Below are 19,832 nucleotides of genomic sequence, written 5' to 3' on the forward strand. Positions count from 1 at the left end.
TCCAGTCTGGGTGACAGAGTGAGACTCCAACTCAAAAAAAAAAGAAAAGAAAAAAAGAAAAGAAAAAAAGAAAATTATTTCTGTTCTGGACTTTCTGGTAAATTCCCACTTATTCCCACAGTGAGACTGGATGTGTTGCACCCCATTTTAGACGTATTTTCTGGTCATCCCTCTGCCCCTATAAAGCTAATCATTTCCCTTTTTGTAGACCTACCCAAGAGGTTGGTTTTCCTGTCCTCTAGCCATGACCTTTAGCTAGACACTGCCCCACCCAATACACTGTTCAAACATCTGTTAAAGCACTGACTGAAATTTCAGTTTGGGGCTTTATGTGCCTGATTCTCCTACTAGACCACGAACTCTTGAGGGTAGGTACTTTACCTTCCTCACCTAGCACTGGAAATGGCAGGGCATTGGTTTCAATAAAGGTTGTGTGCATGCATGAACAAGTAGAGATTTTAACAGAAATGAATGGATTGCCTACAGCCTTGTCCCCTTTGCAGGGGACAAATCCAGGGCCAGATGGTAGTTGTGGCGAAATCTCTAGGTCTACTTTGTACCTTTGCCTTTCCAGAGACATTATAGTTAAAGGCATTGTTATAATGCTGATAACAACAACTAATATTTAAGTTAGTGCTTTATAGCATACAGAATGTCCAGATGAGAAGAATGAAGTTCAGATAGGGCGTGACTTGTTAGAGGTAGATAACATAGTGCTGCAGTAGTAGAGCAGGACTTAGGCCCTAGGCCTGCTGATTCTAGATCCTCTGTTCTTTTTATTATTATGCACCGTCTCAGATGCCTCTGCCAACATTTGATTTAAAAAATAACAGAATTCCTGTTTCAGAGGGTTACTTTTCCTCTGTGGTCCACTTTCTCTCGCCAACAAAGAGCTCATTTACTTTGTCATAGACCACACTGTGTGAATAGCTCTTCATTAGTCCATGTGAACTATCATTTGTAAGTGAGGCAGATCAGGTCCTTCTCTTCTGGGAACTTGAGTCTTCGTGCAAGTAATATTGAGTCACAGAGAAATGTTTTTGATGTGCCAGAAATTGAATGTGTGCTTAGTTAAGATTTAAATATTGTGTGTGATTCATTCAGTGGTCTTTGTGGAGCCACCTGTGTAACTGGGTACTCTAAGACTGTTGTGTTCCCTGCTCTTGTGGGAGTTGCAGGCAAGTGGTAGAAATGGATGTTAGTCAAAGACCCTTGCAGAAGAGACCGAATTGTATTGCAGGTAGTATTGGAGGCAGTGTTGGGAAGCTAAAAGGACCTAGGGAAGTCAAGAAGCCTAGGATTATAAGCTGTATGAACCCAGAAGTGACTTCCCTTGGTTGAGCCTCATTCTTTTTCTCTATAAAATGACCCAGGCTGAATCAGTTGGCCTTTTAGTTTCTTACAGCTTATCACACCTTTTTGTACTGTGAAAATGCCTTTGTTAGAACAATGAGTCAGGAGATAGAGCGGAGCAGTCTTTTGTGTGACCTGATTATCTTATAATAACACTAAATGTTTGATTTATTATCTCTGTAAGCAAAGAATTCAGGCTCAAAATGTCCTCATTGACTGCCTTAGTCTACTGAGAAAAACATACTCATGTCTCACAGTAGCACTTGGCATTTGAGTGGACCTCTTACAATCTTTAGGTTATTCTGACATTTGAGGGATGGGATTCACTCTGTTCTGTGATCATAAAAATCATCAGCTCCCTGGTCCTCAATCCCTGCATCTGATATGCAAAATGGGAATAATAACCCAACACTTCTTAGTAAACCTGCAGAGGTACTGACTTGGCAAGGAAGCAAATACTTGTAGAGCATCTGCTACGTGTACGACAGTGGTGGGGTATAGTACAGACATGAATAAGAAGTCTCTGCTGTAGAGAAATAGTAGACCATAAAGGGCAGAACTATCTGTGCGGGCATCTGTATTAGGTGCTGTGACAGAGGTTTACCTGGGATTGGAGGCACAAATGTAAGAGTAGTTGACTCTGCTGGCAGGTAGGAGGGGAAATCAAGGGGCAATGTGGAATGGGGAAAAGGACATTAGGCTTGGAGTCAGAAGACCTGTGTTTTTAGAATCTCAACTCTGTATGTTAGCTCTTTCCACAATAGCTATATATTTGATTTCTTTGAGCCCGAGTTCCTTATCTATACAATGAAACTCATCACATATCTTTTTCTTAGACATTGTGAGTGTGGAATTGTGTGTGTGTCTTTGTGTGTGTTAAAAAGTTCCATCTGTCTGAGCGCTAGGACAAGGTCATGTTCCTGCATAAAGTGGGTATTAAGCCAGTTTGTAATTGCTAAGTTAAGAAAAGATTTTATTTGAAATTAGATCTCAGATTAAACCCAATCAGGGATCAGCAGCTTCAAAGGTGGAGTGCCACCTTGGCAACCCATCTTGTCCTGGCAGATTAGGCCTCTGCACTCCCCTCTTAGGTAGAAAAGCAACTGTGGTGGTAGAGGAGACAGCAAGAAAACTTGCCTGTCCCATCATCGCCCTCCCCAACCCCCTACTGGTAGCAAATGTGAATTGCGTATCACTTTTCACTTGTGCTCTTTGGATGGAAAGGACAGTAGAGATGTGTCTTAACTCTGACATTTTCCCCCTTCCTCCCTTGCACCAGATTTTATCATGTGGGCAACCTGCTGCAACTGGTTCTGCTTGGATGGACAGCCTGAAGATGTTCCACCACCCCAGGGAGCCAGGACACAGGCCTATTCCAACCCTGGGTATAGTTCCTTCCCTTCCCCAACAGGCTCAGAACCAAGCTGCAAGGCCTGTGGAGCCCACTTTGCAAACATGGCCAGGAAGGTGAGTGCTGACTTCTTAGCCTGCCCTGCTGTTACAGCCTCTGGACCTTGGGCAAGCCCGCAGAGCCCTCTATGCATAATGCCCGCCACCTTGCCTCTCTCTGTACAATGTGGGTAACCAGACTGAAGGTTCAAGAAAAACTAACCAAGCAAAAGCAAAGCCCTCAACACAGATTTGGAGCCAGTAGGCCTGAATTCAGTTATCAGCTTTGCTACTTACTAGATGTATGACTTAGCTTCTCCTGAGATTCAGTTTCCCTATTATAAAATGAGGATGATAGTAGTACCCATCTCCCAGTGTTGGGAGAATAGAATAAGCTATGAATGTTGCCCAGCACGATGCCTGGAGTGTAGTGGGCACTTGATGTTATTTCCTTTATTAGCTGCCATCATAAAAGGCAGATTAACTTGTTCTTTTTATTGAAAACCGTGTCAGCCGGGCTTGGTGGCTCAGCCTGTAATCCCAGCACTTTGGGAGGCTGAGGTGAGTGGATTGCCTGAGCCCGTGGGTTCGAGACCTGCCTGGGCAACTTGGCGAGACCTCATCTCTACAATAAATCAAAAAAATTAGCCGGGCGTGGTAGTGCGTGCCTGTAGTTCCAGCTACTTGGAAGGCTGAGGCAGGAGGATCACCGGAGCCCAGTAGGTCGAGGCTGCAGTTGCTGAGGGCGGCCACTGCACTCCAGTCTGGGCAACAGAGTGAGACTCCAACTCAAAAAAAAAAAAGAAAAGAAAAAAAAGAAAACCGTGTCAAGGATTCCTCAGGTACATCAAGACCCTAAGAGACAAAGACTGAATCTTATTTACTGTAACGGATATCATTTGAGATGCTTGGGAACCATGTTTCCCACATTAGTGAGTAGGAAGTGTGTGTGGCCAGAAGAGCTTCTGTGGGGGAAGAAAAATTCCAGTTTGGATGGTAAAAGATGGTTATTGCTACAATATTTTCTTACTACACAAGTATGAATTAATTTTGTCATTATTCACAATGAGTTTTGTGAATATTAAGGTTATTTTCTCCTGTGAGAATTTTTCATTTGTAATTTCATGCTTAAGTGGATCAGCATTCTTATCTTAAGGTTTTGGCATTTAACAACCAGGGACTTTGAAAATGTCTTTTCTAAGAGTGGTTGAATTGAAATGATTACATGGATCCTACAGTCTTTTTCTTTTCCTTTTTTTTTTCATTACAGTTAGTATTCCGAATGCCCATTGGGTGCCAAGCATAGATAACATTGAAGACTTGTTACAGAGAACATAAGTAAGATGTGTGTCCCTTACGTTCTCTGAGTTTTCAGTCTTGGAGAGAAATGGCAGGCTGTAATTTTGTCACAAACCATGTATCCCATCTGTATTATAATACCTACCTATGGTCTAGCAGTAACCCTGACAATTTTGGAAGGAGTTTGGTACCCAGCCTCTTTAGCTGGAACAGCTGGAGGAGAAAGTTGTGCTTGGAGCCCTGGAAGCAATATTCAGATCTCAGAGTGGAAAGAGAGGAATGGGTCTTAGTGTTGGCAAAAGCTCAGAGATAAGGTCAAGGAGAAAAGAAATAAAAGGTGACTCTGCGTCCTGATGCTGAGGTTTGATGCATGTTCTCTCATATGATACTTCCACAGCCCTTAGACTGGTGGAGTGACAAAGGCAGCCTGGCCACAGCCAGGGTGTATGGATGGGAGAGGGTGAGGGAAGTGGGGAGAGCAGATTGGCAAAGGGGCTAGCAGAGCCCCTCCTGTGGCATCCCTCAGGATGGCGCCTCCCTGCGGTGCTGCTGCTGGCTCTCTGAGGCTGGATGTTTGAGTGTACTGTGGGCATTTCTGTAGGTGCATTGCTTCCACTAATTAATTTTTCATTCTACCTTGTTTACTCAGTTAGTTTGAACCACTTGTGAGAATTTGTAACTAAGCATGTCCCTTGCTCATTCTGCTCTTGTTTTTTCCCTTTTTTCCCTTCTCTTTGTTCTCTGCCTCCGGGCATGCTAGACTTTTAGCCTTCAGTGCTCTCCTGCTCCTGGAGGGTATGTTTCAGATACTGGCTTACTTCAGAGTCCCCAGGAGCAGGGTGTGTGTAGAAGCTGGGTTGCTGCCTTTGCATTCTGATCTCGCATCCAACAAGCCACACACGTTTGAAGAAAGGATCAGACCAGAGTTGTTTGGATCAGGCCAGTTGAGCAACACAGGCTTTATAATTGTGTCAAACTAGGTCTTGTCAAACTGCATTGACTTAAGTAATGTTCCATGTCAGGCCCACAGCTTTATGGTACTTTAAGTCTCCTCGTTTCGGTCTCAGTCATCCCAAACACACTTCATTTCCCGATAGCAAATCTGTAGATATGAACAAACCCAAATACCTCCAAACATCTATTTCTGCCTGTGTGACTGCTGGTCCCAGAACCATTATGAGGCTAGTGCAGCCATGCATCCTTTTAAGTTGGCCTCTGAACAGTTTATTGTCTAGGTATAACTGTGTGGAGAATAAGGGAGCATGATATGTGTGTCCCTTCACAGTGCTTTCTAAGTCTTAATAGCCAAAACTGGATGGTAAACATAATTTCTTTTTCCCTTTACTATATGAATGACACTTAGACAAAAACTGAATATAACTATCTTAACTATGCAGATTTTTTACTTCAGCCCATACAAGTGTGTCTGTGATCTTGACTATGAGAATCTTGTCTCTTGGACATCTTTTTTAGACTGAACGGCTTTCTATATTTAGAAAAGAGAGAGCAGAAACATCTAGGTTAATACTTAAGTCACCACAGGATGAACAGTTACTTCTTGAAAGGATTAGTGAGGGTGCCCTCCAGGCCAATCCCAATGTGCTCAGGAATTACCTTTCTTGATGGGGGTGTGACCTGCTCTTGGCCAGAACAGAGCTCAGCCAGATGTCACTGCGCTCACCCAGCCTGTGGGGTGAAAGGCTGAGGATTGCTTCCTGTGATTGAGCAAGCTACTCCCACAGTGTTGTCAGTGACTGTGGGAGTAGCTGCTGCCAGGCAGTACCAGCCAGCCTGTCAGGCGCTCTCGTCGCCTGCCTGAGACACTCTGTGCTTTCACAGACGAGAGACCCTAATGTCCAGAGGGCCTCTCATAGCTGTCTAAATATTTGTCTTGCATGTGGTCTTATGCACCACTGAATTTACAACACTATAAGTGGGTCTTCCTGGAGTGGGGAGCCTGACCCAGCCTCTGAGGATGGGGCAGTGGGTTGGGAGTTTGCAGATGGAAAGCCAGGCCCCTGGTCAGTGCTGCTCTGTACTTGAATGGGACTGAGCTACGCAGCAAGGCCTGGTGGAAAGTGTGACCATGAGCATTAGCCTCAGACAGACCTCGGGTGCAAATCCCAGCTCTGCTCTTTACTGCCCGACCTTGAATACGATACTTGATCTCTCTAAACCCAAGTTGCTTTGTCTGTGAATCAGGGAACAACACAAAAACCTACTGTGTGGAATTGCCCTGAGAATTAAAGGACAAGCTAGGTATAGAAGCACATAAGAGTACGTCAGTAAATTTAATTAACACTAATAATTATAGTAACCAGTAGCAACGCCACAACCTTCAGACATTTGCTTTCTTGCCTTAGCAATAAAGCAGAAAGAATTCTGGCTTTTATCATTAGCCAATTTTTCCTAGCAATAATAGTTAAAACAGCTAACACTTAATGAGGACTCATGTGTCAGATATGCAAAATGCATTTTCTCTTAATCTTCAAAGCAACCCCCTGAGGTAGATACTGTTTTCATCCCATTTCACAGATGTGGACACTGAACGCCGGGGAGGTCAGGTTACACATCCAAGGTGACACTGCAAGAAGGGAGGGAAACTTAATGACAATACAGAGCTTTTTTTATTCTAAAACTGGTGGTCTTGATTCATACCCTCGCATTCTTTGTTAGTAAAGTAAGCCTCAGGTGAATTAATAAATGTGAAGTGTCCTTTACATGGAGATAATACACAGACACATTCCAGAGGTCTGCCAACCTCTCAGTGACTTTCAGTCTAACAACTACAAAGTGGTTTGCACCTTTAGATCAGGAGATAGCTTAGTAAAAGTACGAGTGACTGAAGGAAATCCTGCTAGGCTTGGCAGACCTGAAGCTCCTCTCCCTCTCTCCAGCTTGTTCTCTCGGTCTGACATGGTTTCCTCTGCCTCTTTATGTAAGCAGCAGACCTGCCTGGACTGTAAGAAGCATTTCTGCATGACATGTTCAAGCCAAGTGGGGAATGGGCCCCGCCTCTGCCTTCTCTGCCAACGGTTCCGAGCCACAGCCTTTCAGCGGGAGGAGCTCATGAAGATGAAGGTGAAGGACCTGAGGGACTATCTCAGCCTCCATGACATCTCCACCGAAATGTGCCGGGAGAAAGAGGAGCTGGTGCTCTTGGTGCTTGGCCAACAGCCTGTAATCTCCCAGGAGGGCAGGACTCGTGCCCCCACCTTGTCCACGGACTTCCCTGAGCATCAGGCCTTCCTCACACAGCCTCATGCCAGCACAGTTCCGCCTACCTCACCCAATCTCCCCTCTTCATCTCCACAAGCCACCTCTGTCGCCTCAGCCCGGGCTCAGGAAAGTCAGCAGGTACGGCCCGTTTGCAGTCTCTGCCAATCTGTTCCAGTGTGAGGGTTCATTTTCCTCTCCTACCTGGACCAGCATTGTGGGAATGTGTGAAGTTTAAGTGTGAAGCCTTGACTGTGTGAAGTCTTTCTGCCCACTGACACATGAAGAGGTGTTTTCTGGACATCAGACTCATGTTTTGTCTTTCTTTCTTTTTTTTTTTAAAGCAGGATTTATTAAGAGGACAGAAAAGCTCCCACAATGGGAGGGTACCCAAAGGGGTTGCCCTCATGTTTTGTCTTTCTTCAGAGATGATATATATGCACAGTACCAGGGCTTTGTTTTGTAGTTTTTGTTTGTTTTTAATGCATACATATTCTAGCTAGGCATTTTAAAAAATTTCATTGTGCCAGAACTATTTTGAGAAAACTTGCCATTAAACTCTCCAAATTTAGTTCTGTTCCAGTTTTGCCCTCTGACTTCCTTACCTTTGTTGGATTGGGACTTGGTTCCTTAGTAACCAGCACAAGGTATTAGGGAAAAAAAGAATATGTGGAGGGAAGGAGAGAGAAACACTGTGACAAGAACTCTGCTTCTTTTGCCAGTCACTGTTTGGGAGGGAGGGGTTGGGATACTGCTGTACCGGAGTCTGCTATTTCATTATCCTGGGAGGGGGCCTGGAAATGGTAAGCTCAGCACAGCACATTGATTGAGCCATGAGCCAGGCATGGGGAGAACAGAAGTGAGTGTATACTGTTCGTCCTCAAAAAGTCCCCAGAAGAGGAAGGGTGGACACATAGATCGCTGACTACTATGTTAGAGCGAGGCCAGTAGATGTAACTGTTGGCTAAGGAGTGGTGGTGTCACACAGGTGCCTTACTGACCCTGTTCTTCATAGGGCTTGGGCAATATGGGGATATTAGGAACTAGAAGATCTGGTTTCCACTTTTGTCACTGACTTCATGGTCCTGGGAAAATGTTGAGCCTGCAGTGGTGTTAGTAATCTCAGGCCATGTTTGATCTTGCCAGGGTGTTGGGAGGCTTGAGAGGTGTGAGATCATGTCTGAAGAGCTCTGAGCTACTTAGAGCATTGTCAGTTCCCACACACGATGTGGATCTTGTTTATGATCACTTCCTTTGCCAGGTCTGGCCCCCCTGATTCAGCTCTCGATGGGTACTGAGGCATAAAGGCCACTGTGATAGCATAATTTAACTGCAGTAAAATTATTTAATTCCCATTTTGGCTTGAGCATGCTTTTCTCCCCTGCTGGACTTTTCACATTTTCCTAAGCTCTGGCTCTGGCTCTGCTGGACAGGATTTACATCCTGCTATATATTCCTCTTTGCTTGGTTTTTGGAGTACTCTTCCCCATTTACGGGGAGCCAGGAGAAGACCTTGAGGAATTGTTTTTCTGTAAAGAACAATCAGGTAGGTTCTTTTAATAAAAGATTAGAAGCTTCCTGTCATTAACCAGAAGTTTCCAGATTACACCTGCAGGTCATCCTTAATACTAGATCTTACTGGGTACTTTTCCCCTGAGATTTTCAGAAGGCTTCAGTATCTGCTCACATCCCCTGTTCGGGTAAGATATGTACTTAGCAAGCAGAAAAACAGGCATAGGGGAGTTAAGTAACTTACTCAAGGCTAAGAGTAAGCTGCACCTAGAATGTAAATTTCCTTATAGTACTTGCTCCACCAGGTTCTTTCTTTTATCTTTAATTCCCTAGCAAGGAAGTATATACAATAAGCACACTTGTGGACAGGTCCTAATTGTAGATTTTGATTTAGCCAGTGGGTAAACTGGAAAGACGAGCATGCTTTACAACAGTAGGTCCAATTTCTGTCTAGGAAACAAAGGACATAAGAAAACTATCCACTTAGGAACAGGTTAGGCTCTGAAAGATTCCAAGGTAGTTGCAAGATGGCACTATCCAAGAGTCCACTGGGCACCATAAAGCTAAGAGAAAACTAGAGGTATTGATGAGGACATTGTTTTGAATGCATTCCCATACATGTGTGCTGTTATGTGCATGATCTTGTCATCACTTGGTATTTTGCTATTTCTTTTTCTTTTCTTTCTTTCTTTTTTTTTTTGAGACAGGGTCTTTCTTTGTTGCCCAGGCTGGAGTGCAGTGATGAATTCACTATAACTTCAAATTCCTGGGCTCAGACAATCCCTCCATCTCAACCTCCTAAATAGCTAGAACTACAGGCATGTACCACAACTTGTGGCTTTTTTTTTTCTTCCTTTTTTTTGAGAAAGAGGTCTTGCCCAAGCTGGTCTTGAACTTCTGGCCTCAAGCGGTCTTCCTGCCTCAGCCTCCCACAGTGCTGGGATTATAGGCAGGAGCCATTGGCTCAGCTGTGTTATTGTCATTTCTACTTTTCATTTCTATTGTAGCTTGCCTTTTATTGATTAGCTCCATGTTATGCATCCTAACCTAATCTGGGATGAGCAGCTAGCGTCAGTAGGTGACTTTAGTTTCCCAAGTTGTTCCTTTGCTGGTGCTCCCAGGGTCTGAAAAAAGGGCCTGCGGGCTCAGATGCCTCTTTGCTCTGAGTGCACAGCAGACCTTTTACCTGGAGGGAGCAGTGGGTGAAGAGGATCTAGTTGGGGGGTTTGTGGCTTAAATGGTAATGGAATTAGAGGCTTACAGTTCTGACTATTCTTTGGCAAAACCACCTAAAGGAATACTCAGAAGGAACCTTTTGAGAATAGAATTCTAAGCAGAATGAAACTCCTTAAGCACAGGCATTTGTCTTATATGGTCATAGGCTAATGGATTCTTAGATACATTAAAGTTTGATAGGTTTCGAGACAGCTCTTAGAAATAGTGTGCTCAACAGGTGTGAGCACATTTTCAGAACGTGAGAGCCCAGTTACAGGCAGAAAAGAGAGACTAGTGTGGTGAGGATCTGGAAAGTTTGTCCCATTAGTGTCAGATGAGGAAGCTTAGGGTGATTTTGTGTGAAGGAAGGGAAGACATGATATGACCACCTTGGAAAAAACAGTAGACACACTGATCTGAGGGGCAGAACCAGTGATAGTGCGTAGAAGTTATAGGGAGGACAGTTTTGGATCAGTGTCAAGAAAAAAACTCGATGGCAGTCAGAGAGCATTCCAGCAGCAGAGTGGACATAGTGACCTTCCCTTCACCTGGAGGGCTCAAGCTGAGAGTAAATTGGCAGTGAGTAGTGGCTACTGTCTTGCTGGTGGTGGGTAGAATTAATGCACTCATGTTCTAGAAGGCAGCTTTATGTCTGTTGAAGTCTATTTGTGTGGTTTCTCTGTCTGAAAGAGTCAGGATGAGAGAGCAGGCTTTTGTCATGATGTTGTGAGAGTCCAGATTTCTGGGGGGGAGATGGGAATACATTTTGGACATTGTGTGATCTAGAAAGAGGCCCGTGCTGTGTGCATCTCTGGGACATCTCTGTGGATGTGATGTCATCTTTTTCTTCCCACAGGCCAATGGCCATGTGTCTCAGGACCAAGAGGATCCTATCTACCTGGAGAGCACAGCCAGAGCACCTGCTGAGGATGAGACCCAGGTGGGGCCTCTGCTTGGGTCTGTTCCTTCCCCTTCGCCCCTTCACTGGTGTTTTTAGTATGTACTTAAGAACCTTTTAGCAGACTTGGAGGTAGAAAGAGAAGAATCAGTCTGTGATGCCAGTCCTTTTGAAATTCTCTTTTCAGGATGGATGGAGTTCAGTGTTAGTGTTCCAGATTAACTTTTGAACTGTCAGTGTGGAGTTGTGAGCTCACATTGGAGATTGGGGAGCCTCATGGCCCATTATATTTCCATATATTGATTTTCTAAGAGCGGCCAGAGGGCAGGATTGTGGTGCTGCTGTGAAAATCTTGTTCTTTTTTTTCCTCTTGCTTCTAGCGCACAGTAGCCATTGTCAGGGGAAGGAGATCAGATAATCAGAAATTTAGGTCTCAGCGGGGCGGGGTCCAGTCCAGAGCATAGCCCTCAAGTGATCAAGGCCAAGGGGCTGTGACTGAGGGTTTATATAGAGGAGTGCCTGTCAGGGATGTTGGCCTCATCCTATGGGCACGCAGAACTCTCTAGCAGAGAGAGAAAGGCCAGCACCATGCTTGGTGGTTTCATGTGCTGCCACATTTAATCTTCACAGGAATTCTGTGGGGTAGGACTGCGATCTCTCCTTTATGGGGGGAAAACAGATTCAGAGAGGTAAGCAACTAAATGGATTATTATTTAGCATTAATCATTGGAGGAGCTAGGGTTCAAAATTAGGGCCATCTGAGTCAGACGTTCTACTATATCACACTGATTGGTTGGTTTGTGGCCGTCTGTGCTTGAACACAGAACTGTGAATCAGGAAGAGATTGTAGTCCTTTGGCAATGCAGAGCACCATGCCAGATATTCTTTCTATCTCTGTTCCCACTCTTCTTGTGGTCAGTCACCAAACGTGTGGGGTGATGTATGCTTTGAGGTCCCTGGAGAGAGCTAGGGGAGGTGAGGGCTGAGCACACTGATGTCTTCTTTGCTGTTGCAGTCCATTGACTCAGAAGACAGCTTCGTCCCGGGCCGGAGGGCCTCTCTATCTGATCTGACTGACCTGGAGGACATTGAAGGCCTGACAGTGCGGCAGCTGAAGGAGATCCTGGCTCGCAATTTTGTCAACTATAAGGGCTGCTGTGAGAAGTGGGAGCTGATGGAGAGGGTCACGCGGTTGTACAAAGATCAGAAAGGACTCCAGCATTTGGGTGAGAAACTGTCTGGATGGCAGCTGCATAGAGCTCCAGAGTGTTTGCTGTCACTCAAAAGCATGATGGCATCCACCTGACCCAATTTCCATGCCTTTAGCTGTGGAAGGAGTCACCTTACACCATTTGTACCATCTAATAATAGATACCATTTGTGGTTGAGTATCAAGACTAGGTTAGGCATTGCATATATTTATCTACTCCTCAGAGCAACCTGTGATATAGGCATTCATAGCATCACCCTTGTATTGTGGAGCCCAGATTTGAACTGAGAATTTTCCAGTCTAAGCCCATAGCCTGTGCACCCTTTGCCACCCTCTCCACACTCCTACCACCTCCAACAATACTTATTCTAAACATTTGGGAAGTTAGAATGCAAATCTTTGCACACATTGTGGGAGAATCTATCTGTTTTGCCTGCTCTTGGGTTTTTCCTTTTGCTCATTTCCCAAGGCATTTTAACATGCTCCCATTTTCAGGAGATGCCCAGAAAATTATCTGGGTCTGTGGTTAAATAAGTTTGAGAAAAATTACTTTTTACTGTGTCTTTGTTACTGACTCATGGTAGATACTTTTATATTAAAGGCAGAGAGGTCCTGTAGAAGAGAAACGTGTTTGGCTGCTTGGACGTGGCATTTCCTAAAATTACTTCACCCCAGAGCACTCACCTTTTCTCCCCTTCCCAACTGATTTGGTTCTAAGAGAGCAACATATTGATTCCTTGCATGATAGGAGTTGAGTCAGATTTTGAAATCAGATTTTGGGCTCTACTGGTAACCCAGATTCATCAGTATTATGGAACATTTGACTGTTCATGCAATCACAGACTGAGACTTACTGATGTGGAGTCCTAGTCGTCCCTTTGGGACCATCTTAAGACTCTCCCTCAAGTTGTGAGGACCTAGGGAATAGAACAGATGATTCTACATGAGAATGGAATCCAGACTCCCTGACTGAAATAGCCAGATCATTCATTCTTGTCTTTAATGCTGGCTTCAAAAGCAATAGAAAAAGATACTGTGCAAATTCAGTCTCCTTCTACTTGGCGGTTTGTTTATGCAAATGGGTAGAATACTTTTTTCTAAGATTAGACCAGACATGCCAGCAGGAGCTGAGTTCTCAGCATTCAGATGAGTGAAGAGGGCAAGTGTCTTTCCCAGCAGGGAGTGGTCAGAGTCCAGAAATGACCTTAGGTGGGAAAAGACTGTTTGCGCCATATGCCATCACCTATTCAGACATCTCTCTTTCCTTTTCAGTGTGTGGTGCTGAAGACCAAAACGGTATGTAGTTGTTTCTGTTTGGGAATGGGCTTAGGCTCTTAGCTCTTCTGTCTTTTCCTTCCTCCTACCCCGATTCCTGTTAGTCTCAGAAGTCTGAGCACTTGGGCTTCCAGAGAGATGGTGTGTGGGAAATGCACCGAGAACCAGAGCTTCACCTCAGCATCTGTAGGACTTTTCACTCTCCACTTTTCACTCTGTTCTGTAGGGAACAGAGTGGCACATACCTGGGGGCAGACTGATGTGCACATCTCTGCACTGCCAAACTCAGAAGCCAGTATTGCAAAACATTTAGCAGAGCAAGTGGTGGCAAGTATCACACATTTTTCATAATCCTGGTGTGTTTACTCACTTCTGGTCTGAATGGAGAGGGTCTCTTTGTGCACCTTCAGGGAAATCACTCAGGATGTTTACCAGCCTCTGGTACCAACCAAAAAGAAAGGGTCATGACCCAAGAGAGCCCTGTTTGTACAGGGCTGGCAGCAGTTAGAGTTGCTCCAGAGATAGATCAGAAAGGGGTCACCTGTGATACTGTGTGGGCTCAAGCTGCATATCCCATACTTAAAGACCACCACTGGGCCTTCAGGAACCCCAGAACCCTGCAGAACTCCTGAGCATTGGGGGAGCATTCTAAAATATGACGTATAATTTTGAAAGCCTCAAGGCTATGTGGTTGTGAGTGCCCTCCCGAGAGAGCATTCTCAGAGTAGTGTTAGAGCCTGTGGAGCATTTTAATCTTTTTCAGAAATCTTCCTACATTTGTTATTTAGTAAAATGGCCTTTTGCTCAGAATGGTTTGTTCAGAATGATTTCTTATGAGACATAAAAGAGCGTTGAGCTTTTACAAATTCCCCAAAACCATTTAGAGTTCTAGACCTACCTCTCACCTGGTACCAAGATCAGGCTAATCCACTTGGTGCCTTCCTTTCCTTTTCTGATTCACTGGAAGAATGCTGACAACTGAGCTGATGCGTTTATTGTTATTCTCTTTCTCTCTTTTTTTTTTTTTTTTTTTTTTTTGAGTTGGAATCTCACTCTGTCGCCCAGACTGGAGTGTGATGGCTGCTCCTGGCCACCGCAGCCTCGACCTGCTGGGCTCCGGCGATCCTTGCGCCTCAGACTTCCAAGTAGCTGGAACTACAGGCACGCGCTACCACACCCGGCTAATTTTTGATTTGTTGTAGAGATGAGGTCTCATCAAGTTGCCCAGGCGGGTGTTGAACCTGTGGGCTCAGGCAAGCCGCTCACCTTGGCCTCCCAAAGTGCTGGGATTACAGGCTGAGCCACTGAGGCCGGCCTATTGTTACTCTCTAGAGAAGTAATAAGTAATTGAAAATCTATAAATCACTCCACTCATCTTAGCTATTTGCTTAGTTCAGTCCCTTCTAAATCTTCCCTGTTAGGGCTAACAGCACCTCAAAGGAGGTAAATAGTTTTCACTCCCTTCCACATTCAGCCCACCTTCTAGGGGAAGTTTTTCTTGACTTTTTGAATAGTCCAGAAAAGAGGGGGGAAAAAAGTATAAAAGCAACAGTAGCCTAACCACAGATGTAGGTGACTGGTATGAGGCTGTTTATGGCTATCCTAGTTCAGACTGCAATTTAAGGTTTGTTGGAGATGGCTGGACTTTTGAACGTGAAGATTTTTCTGTACCCCTATAAACTGGAAAGATACTGGTTGTGCCCACTGCATCTTACCACCAGTACAGACCAGTTAGCATTTATTGAGAACTCTGTGCTCTAGGCAGGTAATACTATCTTGATAGTCTCTGTCCTCAGGCACTAACGCGGAAGGCCATACAATGCAGGAGTTGTGTGGTCAGCCTGTCTGGGTTTGAATCCTGGTTCCTCTACCTAGCAGCTGTGTGTGCCCTTGGGCAAGCCACTTAACTCTTTGGCCCTAGTGGCTTCATTTATATAATGAGAGTTAGGAGTTCCTACTTCATAGTTTTTGTGAGGCTCAGTGAGTTAGGACCCCGCCTGGCTTAGGTAAGCATTCAGTAAATGTGAGCTGTTTTCAGTCATGTTCATTCATCAGCCGTTTGGAGAACACCTACCATGTGACTGGCATTTTGGGGGTTCAAAGGTGAATATCTAACCTCAGAGTATGTAGTAAATACTAAGTATATAATTGTAGAAGTTGACTGAATATGTTGAATTAAGGAACTCATAGTCTACTGGTGGAGATAAGTAGACAAACTCAGAATCATAATCCAGTGCGATAAGCAGTCATGGGGGTGTGAGAAAAGTTCTATGGGGGCAGCACAGAATGAGCAATAATTTCTGCCAAGCTTCTCCATCAGGAAGTTTCCTCAGAGAAAGCCCTGGGGTAGCTTGTGGGATAGCACAGGAGGCCCCTAAGATCCTTGACTTTACTAAATGGGGGATATGCTTATAGATAAGACTTGCGATCCTTAATGAACCATTCATTGCGGTTCCCTTTTATATCTAAACTTTTCTGAACCAGCATGTTCTGCCTCAGGATAATGAGTCCCTAGGTGCCACTCACTCACTATATTACAGCCTCAGTACAGTGAGAAAATTATTTATTTTAAGCTTTGAGGACTTTGCCTTAGTTCTTATGTTCTGGGGTGTGTTTGATCCATAAGTACTGTATTCTTCAAATCTACAGCCCTTGGAAGGGAGGAGGTATGGGTTTAAACAAGCAATGGAGTTGGTGACTGAGGAAAGTTTTCTTGAAGAAGTTCTGTTTGAGGGAAGTGTGTGCATTTGGGGGTTTGTTCACAGTGTGCTGGTTAGCTCCCACCTCCATCCCTCTACCACCTCATACACTTAGACAATCTCCTTACTTTTCCCTCTGCCCTTTTTTATCCTATGTGTTTGTGTAGGAGGAGCACTGCCATCTGGCCTGGAGGAGAACCTGTGTAAAATCTGCATGGACTCACCTATTGACTGTGTTCTGCTGGAGTGTGGCCACATGGTTACATGTACCAAGTGTGGCAAGCGCATGAATGAGTGTCCTATCTGCCGGCAGTATGTGATCCGAGCTGTGCACGTCTTCCGGTCCTGAGGGCTTGTATCAGCTTCTTCAGTGCCTTACAGGAACATAGCCGGAGTGTCTGGGCTCAGGGTTGGCCAGCTTGCAGAAGTGCAAGCTAACAGAAGAAGTGTTGCAGTGTTCCCAAGACCAGGGCAAGCAAGATGCCATGTTACCCCTGGGCATGCCTGTCTTGCCACAGGGGTGCACCTCTTGGCTGGCAAAGCCCCTGAGGCCAGTAGGAACTGGTGCAAAGCACATGGGTGAGTCCTTTTTCAGTGATCTTGGAGTGATGATGGTAACTGGTGAACAGAGGACTTTCTAGAACTTGGATCATGTCTTTCTCCGAGAACCTAGACAGTTTCACTCTTCCTCCTGTACCTTACCCCTCCCCTGGAGATGACTGCCTGTGTGTTTCCTGCTGGAAATGGTTCTCTCCTTCCCCAGCACATTTGAATTTAAATTTCTGGTGCCCCTGGCTTTCTGTACTTTAACCTACCTTTGCTAAATCTCTTGCTCCATCGCCTAAAATCCATTTGCTTCTTTGGACCAAAAATATGTTAGTTTACTAAACCAATAGTGATCCTTAGGACAGAATTTGGACCAGTAAACTTATCTCTGGTGAGAAATGAAACACAAATGCTATCAAAAAATTTCAAAGTTGTTTAGAGTGACTTCCTTAAGTACTGGAATTGGAAGCTATGTCTTCTGATCTGACCCCCTGGAAACCAACAAAACATCCTGGCTCCCAAACTGCTGGGAAAGTATGATCATTGGAAGGGATGGTGCATGGATAATCACTCCTGCTTCTCCTCTCTTGGGACCTGACTTTGTACCATTCTTTATTTTAGTTTATGAGGAAAGGGTAAGTGTTGGTTGGAGGCAGTGGCTTTCCACTTAACTTTGGCTTGACGTCTGATCTTTTTTTCAATAGTCAGGATTCTTAAACCACTTTCCCCTGAAAATGAAATCCTTCTCATACTCATGGTGGTTTTAAACTTGGTCTCACCAAAGGCATACAGACTCAGACAAAAAGGCTTGCTTTTCTCTAGCCGTACTTCTCATGAATTTGCTGGAGACCAAACATGTGAGACAGAACACCTAAGAGATTTCAGAAGGTGCCAAATGAGACTGGATTTCACCATGACCAGACAGTTGAAGTCTTCGTTCCCCAAGTTGGTAGGATGTCCCTACTTTCATTTCCTTTCTTAGCCTACTGGTTTTTAGGGGCAGGTCAGGGAGGAAGCATTCTCTAGGACCATGTAATGGGTAGGTAATGTTTTTTGAACCCTCTTAGTCTTTACCTACCTGGAAGAGCCAAGGGGGCTTAAGAACATTTCCTGAAGAAGCTTGGCCAAGCACAAAACACACATGCTATCAGAAGAGTTATGTGTTCTCCCATTACCAGTGCATGAACTATGCAGACCCCTCTGCTGCCCCCAATGTGCAGCTGAGGTCTCTAAAAGTAGAAAAATCAATCATGATTCTGGATCACAGTGGAAAACCTCTAAAGGGACCATTATATTGGTACAGACATATTTATACTTCCCCTCCATCATCAACTGCTAAACTCCTTCCAGGGGTATGACATAATTTCATAAAGTAGTTGTCAGCTGAACACTGGGTCACTTACTTCAGCATTATATCAAGTCCTGGATGATGTGATTCTGGGCCACAGCCTTTGTTAAGAGTTGGGGGAATCAGAGATTTTTCCCATGAAGACATCACCTTTTACCTTTCTGGCAGACAGTAAGTACTGTAGTTTACAGTGCCTACCAGTCTAGTCTAGCAAAGGACCATTCATTCAGCTACTTCTTGATTCCACTGTGAAACAGGTCTGTGTATATACAACTCAGTTAAGATCTAGCAATAACTTCTGGGCAGAAGTTGGCTCTCTTCCTACTTACAACTTGCTTTCTCTGCTGAGGCCTTACCTCCCCTCCCACCTATCAATTTCCCTCCTATACACAAATTGAAAGTAATATACTGATGGCTGGCTAGTAACCTCAGTTAAGAATGAAAACTGATGTCATTTGTCATTTGCTCATTTTGGAGAAATAACTTGCCTTTACATTTTTCTCTTTTGGTGAAGGTTTCCATTTAGGAAAAAAGGTGTCAAACCACCCTGATTTTTTTGTATCATTTTTATTATTACACCAAGTTGGGAGTTCCAATAAAACATCTCATTCCAGTTAACATCTGACCCAGGTATAAAACTTGATTTTTGTAATCCTTCAATCCTCCCTCTTGCCCCTCATGGATCCTTGGTTTTAATTATCATGGAAATAGCTGATTCTTCCAATTATTCCGTAGCTTTTGCTGTGATTGCTCTGAAATTTCAGTTGAGACTTGTTTTAAAATGAACTGGACAGCTGACGGTTCGTAATATATTGGAATAGTTGGATCCAAACTAAAAATAATAAGCTGTACAGGAATCAGTCTCAATATTATATTGTATAAATTTGTGGATATCTCTTGGATGTGAATGTGTTACTTCAAGTGGCTTATATTATGATTTTCTCAGACTTCCTTGAGGGGGTTAAAGCAAACCCAAATATGTATTTTTTTGTTACAGAGCTCTGCTTTATAATTTTGTAATAAAGTTTCAATACAGATGCCTGTCCTATCTGGTGTGAGGATGCCAGAGGTTGCTAAGACTGACAAAAGAACTGAGAAACCACAGGCTAATCCCGGGCCACATGAATGTAGGCACGCTCTTGATATATTGCATTATTCTTGGAGGTGTGTGGGTCATGTGGCCTTGGTCAAGATGCTCAGTATTGTGACTTGTCCAAGACCTCACAAGTGATATGTGCAAGAGGCCATAGAATGCCCTAGAAGAAAATGGGGGCTGGGTAGGAAAAGGGCGAATCTCAAGACAAATGGGAAGAAGCACTGAGTTAAGATACTGATCTAGAAGAGACAGGCTTTAGAGATCTGGGTAGAAAGAATCTGAGGATAGCTAGTATGCCCAGTTAGGTCTTCAGGTTACTCTGGGAGATACATGGTAGCTTTGGGATACATCTGTGGGTACAGATGGAGTGGCTCAGAAAAGGCTAGCCCCAGCCTCAGGGAATACTGCTTGGTGTGCACAAGCTTGTCCACATCTCCCTGACCAGGTGCCCAAGGAAAGGGAAGAAGACTCCTGAGAATGTGACCCTTGGAGACCAAGAGTATGTGCATACCTCTGCCCTGGGATTAGAGGAAGGAATCGTGCTACAAGATATAAAGGCTGAGCCATACACATTGTCCTAATTGCTAGGTGGCCAACCTGTCTGCACCCAGTGATGACCTGTGCCTGTTGACATCCAGTGACAGGTAAAGGTTCAAAGAAAGCAGGCCTCCAGCATTCTGCTGGGGAGGTTTACAAGAATGTTGTTTAGGGTTGTATGGAAATATATGAAAGGATACAAAATTGCATATACAGTCAAATCTCAGCAGCAGACTGGA

The 19,832-nt window shown here is 44.4% G+C and overlaps 1 protein-coding gene across 5 annotated transcripts in view; it reads left to right on the top strand.

Moving 5' to 3' along the window:
- The window catches only part of RFFL (ring finger and FYVE like domain containing E3 ubiquitin protein ligase), a 26,895-nt gene extending 7,898 nt beyond the window's left edge, over positions 1 to 18,997 (top strand). Inside the window, exons 2-7 of one of the 5 annotated variants that reach the window (XM_021710454.1) lie at positions 2,633 to 2,820; positions 6,988 to 7,398; positions 10,841 to 10,924; positions 11,898 to 12,108; positions 13,365 to 13,388; positions 16,234 to 18,997. In XM_021710454.1, the coding sequence (XP_021566129.1) occupies positions 2,641 to 2,820; positions 6,988 to 7,398; positions 10,841 to 10,924; positions 11,898 to 12,108; positions 13,365 to 13,388; positions 16,234 to 16,415 (1,092 nt within the window). In that variant the 5' untranslated portion in view covers positions 2,633 to 2,640 and the 3' untranslated portion in view covers positions 16,416 to 18,997. Of the gene's footprint in view, positions 1 to 2,630; positions 2,821 to 6,987; positions 7,399 to 10,840; positions 10,925 to 11,897; positions 12,109 to 13,364; positions 13,389 to 16,233 lie in introns of those variants that run through there. The other 4 variants (XM_008054275.2, XM_008054281.2, XM_021710456.1 and 1 more) reach the window with 4 other exon arrangements.
- Positions 18,998 to 19,832: the final 835 nt, after the last annotated feature.

The sequence above is a fragment of the Carlito syrichta genome, unplaced genomic scaffold (genome assembly GCF_000164805.1).
Source record: "Carlito syrichta isolate Samal-C Ts95f unplaced genomic scaffold, Tarsius_syrichta-2.0.1 Scaffold78498, whole genome shotgun sequence".
Lineage (NCBI taxonomy): Eukaryota > Metazoa > Chordata > Mammalia > Primates > Tarsiidae > Carlito > Carlito syrichta.